This window comes from Oreochromis niloticus, linkage group LG18 (genome assembly GCF_001858045.2).
Source record: "Oreochromis niloticus isolate F11D_XX linkage group LG18, O_niloticus_UMD_NMBU, whole genome shotgun sequence".
Classification (NCBI taxonomy): Eukaryota; Metazoa; Chordata; class Actinopteri; order Cichliformes; family Cichlidae; genus Oreochromis; species Oreochromis niloticus.
In genome coordinates, this window is record NC_031982.2 from 24,562,082 (window position 1) to 24,578,700 (window position 16,619).

General features: G+C 41.9%; 1 protein-coding gene across 14 annotated transcripts in view; it reads left to right on the plus strand.

The window, feature by feature from the left end:
• Positions 1-16,619, plus strand: part of epb41l3b (erythrocyte membrane protein band 4.1-like 3b) — a 52,752-nt gene that overhangs the window by 27,673 nt on the left and 8,460 nt on the right. For 4 of the 14 annotated variants that reach the window (XM_025899982.1, XM_025899983.1, XM_025899986.1 and 1 more), the window contains exons 4-21: positions 713-817; positions 1,049-1,091; positions 1,210-1,285; positions 1,486-1,704; positions 2,503-2,590; positions 3,818-3,862; positions 4,498-4,650; positions 6,906-7,003; positions 7,467-7,642; positions 7,914-8,119; positions 8,548-9,132; positions 10,493-10,546; positions 12,078-12,143; positions 12,784-12,972; positions 13,692-13,754; positions 14,606-15,310; positions 16,139-16,171; positions 16,338-16,409. In XM_025899982.1, the coding sequence (XP_025755767.1) occupies positions 713-817; positions 1,049-1,091; positions 1,210-1,285; positions 1,486-1,704; positions 2,503-2,590; positions 3,818-3,862; positions 4,498-4,650; positions 6,906-7,003; positions 7,467-7,642; positions 7,914-8,119; positions 8,548-9,132; positions 10,493-10,546; positions 12,078-12,143; positions 12,784-12,972; positions 13,692-13,754; positions 14,606-15,310; positions 16,139-16,171; positions 16,338-16,409 (2,976 nt within the window). Of the gene's footprint in view, positions 1-712; positions 818-1,048; positions 1,092-1,209; positions 1,286-1,485; positions 1,705-2,502; positions 2,591-3,817; positions 3,863-4,497; positions 4,651-6,905; positions 7,004-7,466; positions 7,643-7,913; positions 8,120-8,547; positions 9,133-10,492; positions 10,547-11,600; positions 11,637-12,077; positions 12,144-12,783; positions 12,973-13,691; positions 13,755-14,605; positions 15,311-16,138; positions 16,172-16,337; positions 16,410-16,619 lie in introns of all 14 variants that reach the window. The other 10 variants (XM_025899984.1, XM_025899994.1, XM_025899985.1 and 7 more) reach the window with 10 other exon arrangements.

A 16,619-nucleotide genomic window follows, 5' to 3' on the forward strand; every position in this document is an offset into this window, starting at 1 on the left:
GGCCAAATGAGTCCTGGAAGTCCAACCTCTTCACGAGGGGGAGATGACAAAGCTCCAGCTGATGACGTCCAGCACTCAGATGTGCAGTCGATCGATGTAATGCATTCACACAACCAATGGTCAGGAATTTGAAAGTGTGTTTATGCTGTAATGCTTTTTATAGAGGGAATCGATCCAGAGTTTCCAGGTTGGTGGATTGTGTCTCCGGTACCTCGAGGCTTACTTCACGCAGCAAAATAATAATAATAATAATAATGATGATAATAATGATAATAATAATAATAATAATAATAATAATAATAATAATAATAATTTGCTTCATTTTCACAAATTTATATTCATAATGTGGTTTTGCAGAGATGAGCTCATTTTCATTTAATTATCGAGATAACAATGAGAAGAGAAGGACTTGAAGGGGAACGCAGTCCCACGGCAGCATAAAATTGCTTTTTAAGCTGCAACATGGATTAATAATATTGCTTTATTGTTTGTGTTTATCATTATTTTGTGTGTAATTGTTAAGCAAATCAGGACAAATGAAGGGTTTGCATTACTGGAAAAACTCTTAAAAGAAACTATATAATCCTACTAATCTAATTTGGTGTGACTGTTTATTTTAAATGAGGTTCTGTGTGTTCAATTGTTGCATATCAGTATACCCATCAAATGACTCTGCATTCAACATGTGCTTTTATTCTTTTTCTGTTCACAGAAACGAGCCAAGGGCCAGTTCCTGTTTGATAAAGTGTGTGATCACCTCAACCTACTAGAGAAGGACTATTTTGGCATTACATATAGAGATGTAGAGAATCAAAAGGTACTTTTTTTATTTTAAGGCAATCTTATTAACTAACATGTTATATATTTTTAGTTGGAAAGTGGTTCATCGACAGTAGGAAATGAAGTTAAATGTTTCTTTCAATAAGACATTTATGAGATAACTGTTATATGTGCATACCAGGCAGGATTTTCCCCTCTGGGCTCTTGGTAATTTGCTCCCAAATTAGCGATGATTTAATGTTTCATCTTCTGTGGTTGTGTCTCGCAGAATTGGCTGGATCCTTCCAAGGAGCTGAAGAAGCAGATCAGGAGTAAGTGCAGCAATCCAGTGAAGCTACCTGATTATTATATGCTCTGAATTTCCAAGTGACGCCTTTGCTGTTGTTGAATGTTGATTTTTAATCATTTCATGTTCTGTCGATACCTCAGCTGGACCCTGGAACTTTGCTTTCAATGTAAAGTTTTACCCACCAGACCCCTCACAACTGACTGAGGACATCACAAGGTCGGTTTTGCTGTCCTTTGCTTATATTCTTCTATAAACCTTTTATAGACTTGGATGCATAAAAATGTACTTTCAGCATTTAAAAATCTCAGGAGGTTTTCAAAGAAACGCGAAAATCCAGACATTAGATTTGATTAAAAACCACGAAATTGCAGTTTTGTTTACATATATATTTTTATATTTTGTCCTCATTCTCTCAGGTACTACCTGTGCTTGCAGCTGAGAGATGATGTAGTTTCAGGTCGCCTGCCCTGCTCCTTTGCCACCCACACAGTGCTGGGCTCGTATACAGCGCAGTCTGAACTTGGAGACTATGACTCAGAGGAACTCGCCAGCGACTACCTCAGTGAACTGCGCTTCGCACCCAACCAGACCAAAGAGCTAGAGGAGAAGGTCATGGAGCTCCACAAGACTTACAAGTTAGTATCTCTAGTACTATTTCATTTACACTGCATGCAGATACCTTTCAAGAAAATGATTATTAATAGAAAGAGTCAGAAAGATGTCAAATAGTCCAGTGAATTTATTATTGGTGGTCATAAACATGTCACTTTGATAAGATGGTGTGAAATGTTTGTAGAATGTTTTTAGAAAATATAAACAGCATTTCTTGTCTCACTGAATGGGTCACATTTGATACATAGAACATAAAAGGACCCATCACTGTTTTTCTACTAATGAAATGCTGTGTTTGCATTTAGTGATGAGATGTGCGTAATAAGGTCCTCTGATCAAATTCTTCATAAATCTAAAGTTGAATTGCAGGTCTAGTTTTTATGTCATTATTAGGCCTTGAATCCATCTGTGAATCTGAGTGAACATTCACAATCTGACCTAAAAAAAAAAAAAATCTAAGTCTCTGTTCTGAGCCCCCTCATTACCCTTTATTGCAATGATTTGTCTGTAATTTGATGTTGGTCCAATGGCTGCAGTGAGGCAGTGACATTGCCAGGATTAGGGTCTTCTCTAAAGACAATCTAAAAATGGATGCACTTAGAATTCTCTATAGAACTTCAGCTAAAAACATCCATGAAAACAGCCTTTTTCCAAAATCTTTCAAGCTATAATCCTGCTAATAATCCATGTAGAGATTTTCTCTCTCTCTCTCTCGTCACATTGGTCAGAAAGGTTTAAGTCTGCTTTTAAGAAAAAGAGAGAGGTTTAAATCTCTTTGCCTTACTTGCTTATGTCTGACATGCTCTGTTGTGTCCATTCAGGGGGATGTCACCGGCTGATGCCGAGATGCACTTCTTGGAAAATGCCAAGAAGCTATCAATGTACGGTGTGGACCTCCACCACGCTAAGGTAGCAAATCACAACAAATCTTAACAAATCTTAAGTATTTATTTATTAATATTTCTTACAACACAATGATATATCAGTCTATAGAATTCAACCTAACTGGTTAATGTGAAGTCAAATGTGGAAAACGATTTAGTTGTTTTTTTTAAAGGTTAACCTGTTTGATTTTACAGCGTGCTTTATTATACATGCAAACCAAACAGTAACTTTTTCCCCCCCTCTTTACAGTAGACGTGTGCAAGAAAGCAAACAACCATCACCCAGTCTCATATTTACTCATTAAATATGAAGTTAAAATTTACACAGAGTCTAAAAGTCTCTCTCCCACCAGTACATGAATATATTGCTAATTTACACAAATTAAATGAGAGGCTTCACCTTTATGCGAGGTTAGAATAGTCTTTGTGTAAAAGATGGACTTAGCTACCACGATATCACAGAGGCCTAAGATAAAAACACCAAAATGTAAAAACTAGTTATTTAAGTTGTTGCTATAAACAAAGCGGTGTACCTGAAGGACGTTCACATCGTCAGATGTGGTGGGTGCCTTTCAAAACAATTCATGTTTTTCAGAATGTGGACGTAAACTGCTTTTTGCATTTTCTGTGTGAGGTCTTATACAAACACATCACCCATGCACTCGGTATTGACGCTTGCTACCACAACACTGCTGCTTCAGACACATCATGGCTGCCATAGTAATGCCTCGATTTAACATGCCACTGCTGCTCCCCTGACTGACTGACATTGTGTCACTGTTGCCTCTCTGGGGTTGGGGTGGGTTTAAGAGGGGTGATAGGTGGGAGGGGGTCTGGAGCCCAGCTTGACTTGGATAATTTCCCATCTGTTTTATTCTGCTGTCCAGATTGGATCAAATATGTCACTAGAAAACGGGCAGTAAAAACAGAGAGCTGGTGTAGGACAGCGGGGCCGCTGCTGTCATAAAAGAAAATTACAGCCATCAGTCTTCTTGATATGAATCTGTTATCAAATGTGCTTTGAAAGTCAAAAAAGGGTCTAGATGCACGTGATGGGGAGGAAATTGCCTTCACAGATTTAGATCAGAATAGAGGAGATGACAGAGATGCGGAAGCGGCCTTGATCAAACCGAGCAGACATCAATGCTCAGTGTTGCTTCTGTGAGTCACAGTTTTGATACACGAGAAAAAGATGTACATATCAGACCAGCATCCCTCTTTTGTCTTCTCTCCTCTCTCACTAAATGCAAAGTTGGTAGGGAATCTCTATGAATGCTTGGCTCCAGCTGAGGGAGAGGTAAGAGGTTGCTTTCCATGTGCTTTGCCCGAGTGAGAGTGTGTGTCCATGTGGTCTCTCCTTGTGCATGGTTTCCTTCAAAGGTGTCATTTTAAGCACCCCACAAATCACTTAAGGCTGGTTGTTCATGCTTTGGATCAGCGCCTCCCTTTTCAAAACGTCGTCATTCATTTTTACCTGCTCATCTCATGCTTTGTGCAGTGAAGAGCATCATTTTTGTGCTTCACCCACCATTTCCCGAAACTTCACTGTTCCTTTTGCCAGTTGGAACCCCTTCAGTCTTAATTCAAACTCGCCACAGCCTGCATAGAAGAGTTTAGAGTGCCATATGCCTGAATCCACTCTCCACCTGCCTGCTTAACCCTGTTATTATCACAAACCTGGCTCTTATCTTAAACTCCACTTTGTCCTGCTGTGCACCGACACCGAAACGCCTCCCGTATATCCTGTAGAGTCTATGGAAGTTCATATTTTACCACAAAAAAAGAAAAAGAAAGCGGTGCCGTGGTCAGTGAACTTCTTTGTAAAGCTTGTCAAGGACTTTTGTGTTAAATGACATCATGTAAACAATATTTCAAACATACCGTATTTCCATATTTTGCTTTGTCGTGTGTTGATGTTTGTGTTGTTTCCAGGACTCGGAGGGTGTGGAGATTATGCTGGGAGTTTGTGCAAGTGGCCTACTCATCTACAGAGACAGGTTGCGGATCAACAGATTCGCCTGGCCCAAAATCCTCAAAATCTCCTACAAGAGGAACAACTTCTACATCAAAATCCGGCCCGGCGAGGTAAAGATAACAGTTATGAAGATACTGGAAATGAGTTTCTTGCAGCAGCAGACATGAACTTTAAACCTTTTTAAATTGTGTATCAGCTATAAAGACCCCTGATTTAAACTCTAACACGTGTTGTTGCCACTACATTCATAATACCCCATCTCTGCTATGTGTGCATTGTATTCTGTAGCTGATTTATGTTGGAAATATGAATATAAAATTAGTGCAGGGAATTGGGAGATTGTAAAATGTGTCATTGAGATCTGTGGCAAAAGATAATATAGCACTGGGATTTCACTATTTATATAGTGCTTAAGCTAAAAAAAATACATATTTATAGAGCACTTGAAAATCCACAACACAAGGACAGCAAAACAGCAGTCATGGCTCAGATCATGCCATCCATTATACCTTTTATTTGACTTGATTGCTAAGTTGAATGGTGGGATGGAGGAATGTTGGTGTGCACTTCCTCTTGCTTGGAGACTAAAGCAATATTTTGAAGAGCAATGGACCTCTCAGCTGGAGTAGAGAGAGACTGAGTAACAACAACTTTGCTCTCAGTTGCCTGGCTGGGCGTCTGCATTCAGCCAGTAGCTACTAAAAACCCCGTGGCAGCAGTGGGTAGCACTTCTTCTGGACTTCATGAAACATCTCTAAGAGCTCTAAGAGGTTTTTTTAAAAACCTCCAAGGTTGAAAATTAAACAGAGAAAAAATACATAATTTAGAGGCAGATAATTTAAACTTTGTGATTAATTTTTTTTAATGGCTTCACGTCTAAATATTGAATGCAGCTTTACCAATTATTGCTGTTAGCTTTTGCAAGTATTAAACAAAGCAAGGCATCTGCATTTAAACTAAAGCTTTCTTGTTTAGCATGTTTGTTTCAAAGGTTTTCAAAGGGGACACTAGATCATCGCAGTATAACACACAGTCAGTCAATCTGTCTGGTTAGGATATATAAACCAGTGTGAATCCATTTCCCCTGCTTTGGTGCACAGTGGCAACAACAAGACAAGCACCAAAGAAGAGAATTGTTTTGCGGGTGGTGGCAACAGACCATTGCGCCTCCCGTCGTCCCTCTTGATTAATTTTGGTTTTCACTAGTGCCCTTGTCACTGCTGATAGCATGACCTGCTGCTACCTGCAGCCCTGTCAGGTTGCACAGGTAGTGCAACTCCTCTAGGATGGCGCATCCGTACGTGCTGTTGCAAGAATGTTTGCTGTGTCTCAAGAGTATGGACAAAATACCAGGAGATGTGCTCTGGCACCCTTCATCCTGTTTCTCCTCACATAAAGCAGCAGATGCTTGTTCTGCAGCTGGGTTGAAGCTCTTCAGTCCAACTCTCCTCCTGTAATAGCCCCCATTTCCTCATTTCAGACAGCAAAAGTCTGTAGCCACCACCATTCCCTTTATGTGGGCTGTCTTGTTGTTGCTTCTTCAGTGCACTTGTAGTCACTTTGATTTGCACAAAAACAGGTGACACAATGGTTTCTGCTTATTTATTTTTAGTAGTTTGCATTTACAGCTTAAAAATAGCAAACAACTAACAACAGTTACATTTAGAAGCAAGCGGGGTTGTAGCTCCTCCACAACGATACTTCAACGTCAGCTTCCTTCTAAATGTAACAGTGCTTAGTTGCTGAATTTTTCAAAGTGCATGTACTTTTACTGCAAAGGGAATTAATTTCAGTGTCTAGAGCAACAGGGGAGAGCCTTTATCGGTGTTACACACACCATCTGTACCACTGATACTCTGAGGAAACTTGACTCAAACGCCATCAAGCTTAACTTTACTATATTTAGTACTTGCAAAAGGTAACAGTAATAATGAAAGTGAATTCATGCACTAATTATAAATGCAGTAATTTGTCAATAAATCAACAGCTGAGTTACTGTTTCATGTATGAAACAAGAATGAAGCCAAAAATTCCCAGAATAGTGACATCAGTTCTTGCAGAAATCTCATGAAGTAGAGAAGAGTCAATAACTGCTGCTGCCTCCGAGCATCTAGCAATTACTGGCTAAGTTCAGCAACCCTTTGGGGAAAAAGAAAGTTGGGCAAATTTCCTTCTTTATTTTCAAATGTTAACAATGAATTGTGTTCACTTAAATTGTCAAGCTAGACTGCAAAGCAGTTATCCTTTTAATTAAAGGCAAATACCTTATAAAAACACATTAATATGATTAGGGGAATTAATTAATTGTCGTTGTCAAAGGGATCTCCATGGTGATACTGACCACAGCATTTTGTCTCACTTGCAGTTCGAGCAGTTTGAAAGCACGATTGGTTTCAAACTTCCAAATCATCGTGCGGCCAAAAGGCTCTGGAAAGTCTGCGTGGAACACCATACCTTCTTCAGGTAAGAAAAAGCAACAGACCTGTGATGAGAACTGAGCACACAGCATTGAGAAGTTTTAATTATAAATAATATCTACACCTCGGCAGCTCAATCTTATTCTCCACTCAATACCATGCATAATACATTGTTTCCCAAATGAATTTGTGAGTCAGACATGTGATCCTACAGCTTTGTCAGCACAGATTTACTGCTAATCATTATACACGAATTCATGTCGTGAGAGAAGCACCGTCCAGACTCTTAATAGTTGTTGCCATTTGGAAAACATGCAAAGTTTGTTCATTTAAGCAAAAAAAAAATTAAAAAAATATTGGTCTCCAGGGAGGTTTTGAGTAGCGTGCTCAGCCCCAGGGCTCTCTGGGGAATGTTCACTAAAGTAGCAGTTAGCGTTTCAGAGCACTATGCTTAAATCCGTGTTTTTATTTTTGGTTTGAATAATGTGAGTGTTGGTAACTTCTGACAGGCTCGTATCCCCCGAGGCACCCCCAAAGAAGTTCCTGACCCTCGGCTCCAAATTTCGCTACAGCGGCAGAACACAGGCTCAGACACGCAGCGCCAGTTCTAAGATCATCAGACCTGCTCCGTTCTTTGAACGCACCTCCAGCAAACGCTACAACATGTCCCGCAGCTTAGATGGAGGTGAGGTGTTGGTTTTTCAGGTTATTTTGAGCACCGAGATTCTCGGAAGTGTTTCTGTGCAAGAGGAAGTTGCTATGCCTCAGGGAAGTGGAAGAAAAATATTTGCACCTAAATGTTAACGTAGCTGAAATTTTTGGTGCATGTTTAGCAACACGGTGACAAATGCATAAAGGATATAACAGCAGCAATGTCCAGGAGCAAATCAAAGCTTTTTCACAGTGAATGGCATGCAGTTGGCCATCACATCCATCTTTGTCCTCTGGTGTTTCAGCTCCAATTATGGAGAACCATGAGACGCTGATGAAGGACAGTCCTGCTGACGGGGAAGCCAAAGTCATTGCCAAGGGAGACATTATCACCACTGTAACAACTGAGAAAAAGGCAGAGGAAGAGAAGGCTGAGGAGGGGGACGCTAAGAAGGACACAGCAGAGACACCAGAACCTGCTGCCACATCACCGCTCAGACAAGACACAAAGGTAAGTTGCTGTCCACCAGGATCGGTGCACACGCGGGGTTGCATTTCATTTAGAGAAGGAAACTTGCAGAGACATTGGATGTTTTCTGTTTGATTCAGAGAGGTGCTACACGTGAAAGACTAAGATTGTTTCTTAGATGCTGCAGTTATTATGTTTTAAGCCCTTTCTGAGATTTTAATTTTGCTTTCTTTCTTAATAGACTTCTTCTTGGCTGATGAGAATTTCCCACTTGCTATCAGCTTAATCCTCTGCAGTAGACAAGGCCTAAATGCTTTTTCTCATTTTCTGTGCGCTTTACTAATTAGCTTTTCTTTTCTTGTTCTTCCTTTGACCCTCACACTATACTCGTGTGTGCTCATGCTTATTCGCCCCCTTCCTTTCCTACACACACATACGGCCATCTCTTCATTGTCATTTCCCTCCGTCAGTGCCCCCCTCATGCATACACATCCGACCCCCTCCGTTCCGAGCTCTCGCTCCCTTCATCCCCCATTTCATCAACTAAAGTACGGCGCAGGCACAGGGAGAACGCCCGCAAGCGGGCTTCATCGGTCAGTCCAGTCAAGAGCGGTACTGGGTGCCGCCGCCGGCAAGCCCGCGCCGACCATAAAGCCGCTCTGCTGGAGGAGCAGGCGCTGCTTTTGTCAGCCCGCAAGCAGAGGCTGGAGCAGGGCAAGAGCCGGGGCGGCACGCTCTTCTCCTTCTCCCTGCACCTGCCCGACCTGTCGTCCATCCTAGATGAGGATGGCTACATCACATTCCCTGACCTGTCAGAGATGCGCTTCCTTCCTGAGTGTGCGCAGAACTTCCTCCCCATTAAGTCACCTTCACTCATCCCCTGCTTCCTTTTCATCTTCTTCTTCCTGCTTTCCACTTCCTTCTCTGTGCCCTATGCCCTCACCCTCTCCTTCCCGCTGGCGCTGTGCCTCTGCTACCTGGAGCCCAAGGCAGCCTCCCTGACAGCCTCCCTAGCCCAGAGTTACCATGACCATGACAGTTCAGAGGAAGAGGAGGTGTGTTTTGCGTACGCCTGTATGTTCCAGTACCCACCCCTGGCTTAGAATGACAGTCCATGATATCGGTTAACCCCTTACCGTGTCCTCTGCCGTTTCACCAGTTCAGAGCTGACCTGGAGACTGTGTCTGTCCCAGTGTCTGTCAGTCTCCTACTTTCAGAACCTCATCTCTGCCCAGTCACATTCATCCTGTAGACTACATCCTCATCAGCATCACAAGTACACGGAGATGAACTTGCAAGTCTCACCATTTCATATTTGATGCACGTTTAATGAGAGGGTTAGACACAAATAGTCAGGGACATTACGAGCTTCTGAGCCGCTTCAGTGACACGTTACCATGAACTCTCACTGAAGAAAAAAAACAGTTCATCATGTGACTATTTCACTCTCTGACTGAGCGCATTGTTTTTACAGATTATGAGTATCAGAAGAAGTCACCTGTCTTCATTTAGTCACTAATCCTTCACCAAACCCCACAAAGAAAAACACGGCTTTTGTGGCTAACCCATCTCAGTGTTATCATATACATTCAGGGCTTTTATAGATTAAAACGTGATCCATACCAGCTGCATGGGAACACATCCATATATATCTGCACTCAGTCTCTCTGCATTGCGTCCAGAAGAGCAGCACTAATTAAAATAAATCATTCAAACTGAACATCAGCTGAAAAGGGCCCCGAGTGTTTCGGTGAAGAGGCTTGCCATGTGGAGTGCAAAGATGTGCTACTTTTCCCTCAAGCAGCACTCTTTGCAGTCACCAATTATGAGTGTAGTGTAATACACGCTGTGATGCAGAGAGATGGTGACAGATAAATGCATCCTAATCACCCCAGCATGCATGAGGTGAGAGGAGGGGGAGGGCCTGAAAGTCAGGTTACTGTTCGGCAACAGATTTTTACTGTCAAGTGTTTTGTGTTTGTACAGTGACTACACAGCAAATGTCATATCCACGTGGAGTGATTGACATAAACCAGGATGTAGCCTCTCCTAATCACAAATTTGTATTATTGATTTAAAAAAAATATATCAAATGTTACCCTGAAATGTCAAAGTGACTGACCGAAGGGTTCATCTTCCTCTGAGTCTGTTTTGCTTCTGCTTATTTTTCATTTGCTTTTTAACTTTTTTTTTTTTTTTTTTTTTGTGGTTCTTTTGCAGAACGTATCTGCAGTATTGTCTGATAATCTGTAGCTGACAGTGCAAACAGCCAATGCATTTCCATCTTCCCCATTATTGTGGCTATGAAGAATTTCTGTAGAGCATAAATGCAAATAGTCAAACGTTCACAAGTTTGGTTGTTCTTGTTTTTCTTGCTTTCGACTTGGACCCGTTTGGGTGTGTCTGTGAATGCAGACTGACAGCGAACAAACTGATTTTGCCTTTGATGGAGAGATGACCGCTACAGAGGTTTGTACACAAAGGAAAACCATCATAATTAAGGCATGCAGGAAATGCAGAATAAAAAGGAAAAGCAAGGAAGTGCCGCTGAATTATAGGTCTGGTAACCACTGAAACGTTTTTGCGAAAATGCAAAAGTCATGTATGTCATGCATGCTCTGGATCTTGTTATGCCATTTTAGTTCCTTCCCTTTTTTATGTATTAAAATGCATGTCACAATATCTGCACTTTTATCTCTTTGAGTCTTAATACTGACTGTTGGCTAAGCCCTGCACCTGTTGCAGTGTCTGTTGATGATAGACTTTAATTTGTAATACCTAAAAACAAAAGCAATTTTTAATCAAGGAGGATTTCAGACAAGCTTCTCGTGTCTGATTTCATCATCTGAAGTGAAAAATATTGCCAGCTTCTGTTGGCTTAAGCTGCTTTAATACACTCATTTTGGCCATAAAGAGGAGACATAACCATCCCAAACTAATTAGGATGTTTCTGTCTGTTCTGCTGAAGTCTGGCAGCATCAGAAATAGCTGTTGCTAGTAGCTAATGGCTAAATATTGGTGGTTACACTTGAAGTCAGAAAAGAGAGCTTTTTAAAGAAACCTCTCAGCACACAAGTGTCCACTTGGTTTGTGGATGTTGGTAATACTTGTTTATTAATTTAAGCTCAATAGCATGCTGTGTAGTATAGAGCAGAGAAAGTCACTGTTTATTCAGTTTCTTCCACTTTTTGGTTTCGAAAGTTCAAATGAAATCAGCTGCCTGATAAAACTTGCTGTCAGTCCACTTAAACCTGTGGACAGATTCAAAGGTGGACATGGCTGGAGTTCCTTGTTAAATATTTTTTGTTCTTGGACTGTAGTTGTTCAGAGCCGGGGATTAGCTAACTGTCAGTTTCTGTTCATTATCTTTACCCTTTCCTTCCCTCTCTTACCTCTGCTTGCTTGTCCTTGTTGCTCGCTTTCTCTTTCCCTTCACCTGTTTTTTCCATCTGCGTCTCTTCTTTAATAGCGCATTACTGTCTTGTCTCACTGTCTCTATGCTTTCCTCCTTACTTGCTGCCAGTCTGAAGCAGATGAGGACTCTGAGATGCGGACGCAGGTACACTGGGCTTGCTTCGCGGCCCTGCTCAGTGCATCACACCGACATCAGATGCACTGAGCCGCTCACAAATCAGCCATCAGTCATTTTGTTCCATCCATCTGCCTTCGCTTGCCTGTTGCTGCTGCTGCTGCTGCTGCTCACTATCATACCTTACATCAGACTCTTGCTTAAATCCACTGCGCAGACTTCTGCTGCTTTTTTTGTGGAGTCATGGTTATGTTTAATTTCCTGCTGTTGCTACACCCAAGACTCAGATTTCAGTTTTCAAGGTTCTTCATAACTTGTGACTTTTCAGTGCGTTGAAGCTTACCCTCGTCTGTCACCTACAGCCATACTGTACAATACGAGGCTCCCAGTTTCTCCTAAAACTATTTTGATTTTAATAAAGCATCTAATTCCCTTATTTACAGTTCCTCTCCCCCTTTCTTGTCTTTGCAGTGTAGTTTCATAAGACGAGTAAAAGGGGAAAATGTTTTTATCAGACATAGTAATCTGATGCTAGAGGTTGGTAAGAAAAAAATGCATGACTGAAATGTGCATGCAGGTTACTTTGGTAAGAGGAAACCTAACTGGTAATCGAAGTGGTAACAGATGTGTTTGAGAGTTAGACTTGCTGTGAGCATCCAAATGTATTATGACAAAACAGGCTAAGTTGAAATAGGTCATTATTAACCTTGAATGAGATTTGGGAGTGTTCTTCTTAACTAAACCTATGAAACTAAATCTGTAAATCTCTGCATGAAACCATTTCCCGGCCCAGAAAATTAAGCTAGTCTTAAATGCTTCTTTAGCATTTCAGTACAAGCTGCTACTTTCTTAACAGCTGCCATGTGGGTGTACCTTTTTTTTTTTTTTGCTTTTGTTTTGCTGTTTGTACTAGCTGCTGCACAGGTAGCCTGCACAAAGACCTAAACAGGCCTGTGAACAATAAGTATGAAGAGCCGAGGAAGCAAATAATGCAACTAATTTAGATCTGCGGAAGTTTACGTTGCAGATCTTTTCTGAGCTGCATTTTATGCTGTCCGCGTATTTTTGGTAATTCTTTGGAAATGCAAGCTACCGTTGCGTACATGAAGCATGGCCGTCGTTCCCTCCGCGCTGCTCCTGCCCTCATCATTGTATCACGGTTGATCGGCCACTTTAGGACACAGAGCCTCCAGCGGAGGTCGTCAAGCACCAGACCAACATCAGCGAATTGAAGCGCTCCTTCCTGGAGACCGGCGGAAGCATCACCACGCCCGGTCTCACAGAGTGGGAGAAGAGACTCTCCTCGTCCCCTATGCGCTCACCCAGATCGGATGAGGCACCAATGATAGAGCCGCTGGAGCTGGATGTAAGCTGCAGCACCACAGCAGACTGAATGATGGCGTGTGTGTAGAGCATGACATCACCAAGGAGATTTCCTTTGGTTTTTTTGCTTTAAAAAAAAAAAGTAGTCAGTTCAGGATTTACTGCACATTGACTCATAAAGCAGCAAATTTAATATTCATAATGAGCCTAGAGCTAGATTTTTTAATTTTTTTTTAAACGGTGCGAGCGTGGTCGCACATTTTGCATCCCAAATGGTTTTAGTGCATATGAAAGGAGACGATGGGCACCTTGACAGAGGAGAATGATCTGTAAAGTCATTCAGAGCTGAATAAAGTTAATTTCAGTGAGTGTGCTTCTCTTTCCCTCTTATCAGCTCATGTCTTCGGTAACTGATTATCATATTAATTTGTCTCGGTAATGGATGATGAAGTCATTAATCAGTGGTGTGATTGTTGTGCTCAGTGACATTATGTGCATTTTTATCAGTTTCTCCTTTACTTGTGATGTGTAAAATTATCTGATGGACTTGCGCAGGACAAATGAGCGGCACTAATTAAAGTCTGTGAAGACGAGTCACTGACAACCAGTGTGTCTGACTAAAATGCGAGAAGGTGAAGGAGCTTTAGGATCCAGAGTTGCCACAATGGAACACGCGGTTCCACTGGTTGTGTCCGTTCTTGTATTTTTCTTGAATATATGTGACTTTTTTAAATGTCTATTTATGTTTTGTTCCCTCTGCAGCCTAAAGAAGATGAGCCAGCAGCAGATGAGACAAAAGAGGAAGTGGAACCTAAAATCACTGAGGTAAGCTGCTTCCACTGAGTTAATATTGAAAATATGTGAGACTTTTTGGTTCTTTTACCTTTATCTATGTGGAGTTACTTGTAGCATGTGGTTCCTTGAAAGAACAGGGTTTCTGTCATTTTCTGCTTTTTTTCCAACACTCTCTAAGCTTTCTTTGGCAACTGTTTGAAAGCTATTAAAACTTCCTTTTTGTCTTTCAAGTTTAGAAACTGCTAAAGACTCATTAGTTCTTATAGTGACAGTACCTCTGTCTCCTCGCAGGGACACTAGAACTTGCAACTCTTGGAGAAATTGAAGTGTGATTACTAAGAGCTGCAAATTGCCTGTGGTCGTTGAGAGTAGGACGCCGTTGTGGTGTAATTGCATGCTTTTTCCAGATTTGATTGTAGTTGAACAAACCATTAAACAGTTGTGCTAGTTTAAATTGATTTGACCACATCCACAAGGGTTGGTTAGCCAATCAGAAAAACAAAACAAAAGAGGAAATCTCAAATCAAACTTATGACCAGTGTTTGGGACTGCCCAGTCTTTAAATGTACTGAAATATGTAAAATTGGGATTTAAGGTTGAAAAAAATTAAAGTAAGAAAGTTTTCCCACCACAAAAGGAGAAAGGCCTCTTCTTCTGCTTCATCCACTGATTTGGGCTGTTGTGCTTGTTATATTAAGTGCACTTTGAAGCATAGACCTGTATACTTTGTCTAAGTGTGTGTGTGTGTGTGTGTGTGTGTGTGTGTGTGTGTGTGTGATTTCTCCTTGTGCATTCTTTATTTCTGCTGTGTATTGGCTTTGTCATGTCCTCTGTCTACTAACTTGAACGATCCATGTCCAATAAGCCAAGTGTCTCCCCAGGCAGCAGGTTATCTGGTGAAATATGTGGTGGATAGTATGACAGCTGATGGGCCCACCTCCTCCGGGCCTCATGGCATTAGTCTGTCAACCACTATGGACGACGACGTCTTTATGGACGGGACCCTGAGGGAAGTGGAGGAGAAAACCCCCGAGTCCCAGGACGAGGTGTCAGAGAGGTTGGTGGTGAAGGTCAGCCCTGGAGCTATGAGACAAGAAGTGTCCCAAGCCATCAGCGACAAGAAAGGGACGCTAATTATCCTGAAGGACGCCGAGGATAAATCAGACATTGAGGGCAAAGAGAAAAGTGCTGTCCCTGGAGAGTTTAAAGCTGATGAGCATGTAATGCTGATGGCCTCTAAAGAGGAAGAAATCCTCAGAGCAGACACTTCAGTTGTTACAGAAGCTCAAACTACAGCCGCCAAGATGCTGAGTCCGAAGGTGGAGATAAAAACAGACAGCATGACTCAGATTAAAGGTATTGACTCGCCTAAGAAGGCTATGGCATCATGGATTTCTGAGGAGGTGAAGACGGAGACTCCAGAGTTCATCAGTGTGTCAACAAAGGAAGTAAAAGATATGAAGACTTCTGATGGACTACAGGAGAGAGCAGAAATCTTCACTTTCAAAGAAGTCCAGTCTGAGCAGTCAAAGTCCAGCCTGACTCAGATTACAGTTTCTGAATCTTCAGCTACATCTTTAGTTGTGGTACTGTATGAAAACTAAAAGTAACTATTTAGTTTTGGCTGCCTCCCCTCATATCTCCACCACCACCACCACCACCACCCGCTGCGTAGCCCCATTTACTGCCTTCACTCCAGCAGCGACCAAACCGGTCTAATAACTCAAGCCCTGTGCATGGCTAACAGTCCCTTAACACCTAGCGTTTACACGCATTCTTGCCAAACCGCCGGTTTCTGTTGCAGTCGAGCCCGCTGCTTCTTTTTCAGTGCAGCTGTTTTGGGTTTGTTTTTGAGTTTTGTTGACAGCTAACAGCTTGCCTTACAGTAGCAGCTAACTCCCACAGCTGATAAAGGAAGAAATTGGGTCTCTGTCTGTTTCTACAGCTCTGCTAAGCGACACCATTTCTTTCTTTCGGTTCCGTTATCAGTTCCCTGAAAGCGGTGACTTCATAGCCCTGGCTCGGTGCCACTGCTGCAGCTTTCATCCTCCAAAATCCCCTCTGCCTCATAAACAGGTCGGGGGGGAAAATTGTATGGATCTACCCGAGAAGAGATTTCACTGTTCTTATGGAGCAGTTTTGAAAAGCAGATTAGTGGAAATTTGCTCCTAGTGGATTTAGTGATTCTAAAACCGGATTTTTGTTTAAAGGATTTAGGATTTGTCATAAGTCAGCACATTTAATAAGTTACATAATGGTATTCCATACAATCATGACATTATTTGCTTTTCAGTCCTTTTTTTCCTTTTCCATGCTCTCTCCTTTGGCTCTTTAAATCCAGACTGTGACTTTTGACTGTTCCTTCTTCACCTCTCTCTCTGTTCTTGTGTCCATCCATCTTCCTGTCCCATTAGTCTACGTTGGAGTGTGTTTCCTCCTCTCAAAAGGTGACCACTGCTCTCTGGCCCTTACAGTAAATAAGTATTGGAACACAGGTTGTATGTAATTGTTGTACACGTGCTCATAACTAACAGTTGTTTCCTTTTGCAGGTTTGAAATTGCCCTGTGTGTTTGAATTTTGACATTATCTAATGATATAATTATCATTCACAGGCACCAGCTGGTCAGGAGGAGAAACCGGTGATAGAGACGGAGGCACTCCCAGCTAAGTCTGCAGAGCCAACGGTGAATATCCAGACCACAGAGGCTGTACGGGCCGAGCAGTCGCACCCTACAGCAGAGCTCACAGCTGCAGTAGTGTTAGCAGAGGCTGCTAAGAGGGTACTAGATTATGCAGTAATGCCACAATCAGAAATGTGTGGCTGTAGGGTAGGAGATGAAGAGTCAGTTTTTCCTGACTGTGCCACGTTTTTAAAAAACGAGCCAAGGGCATCT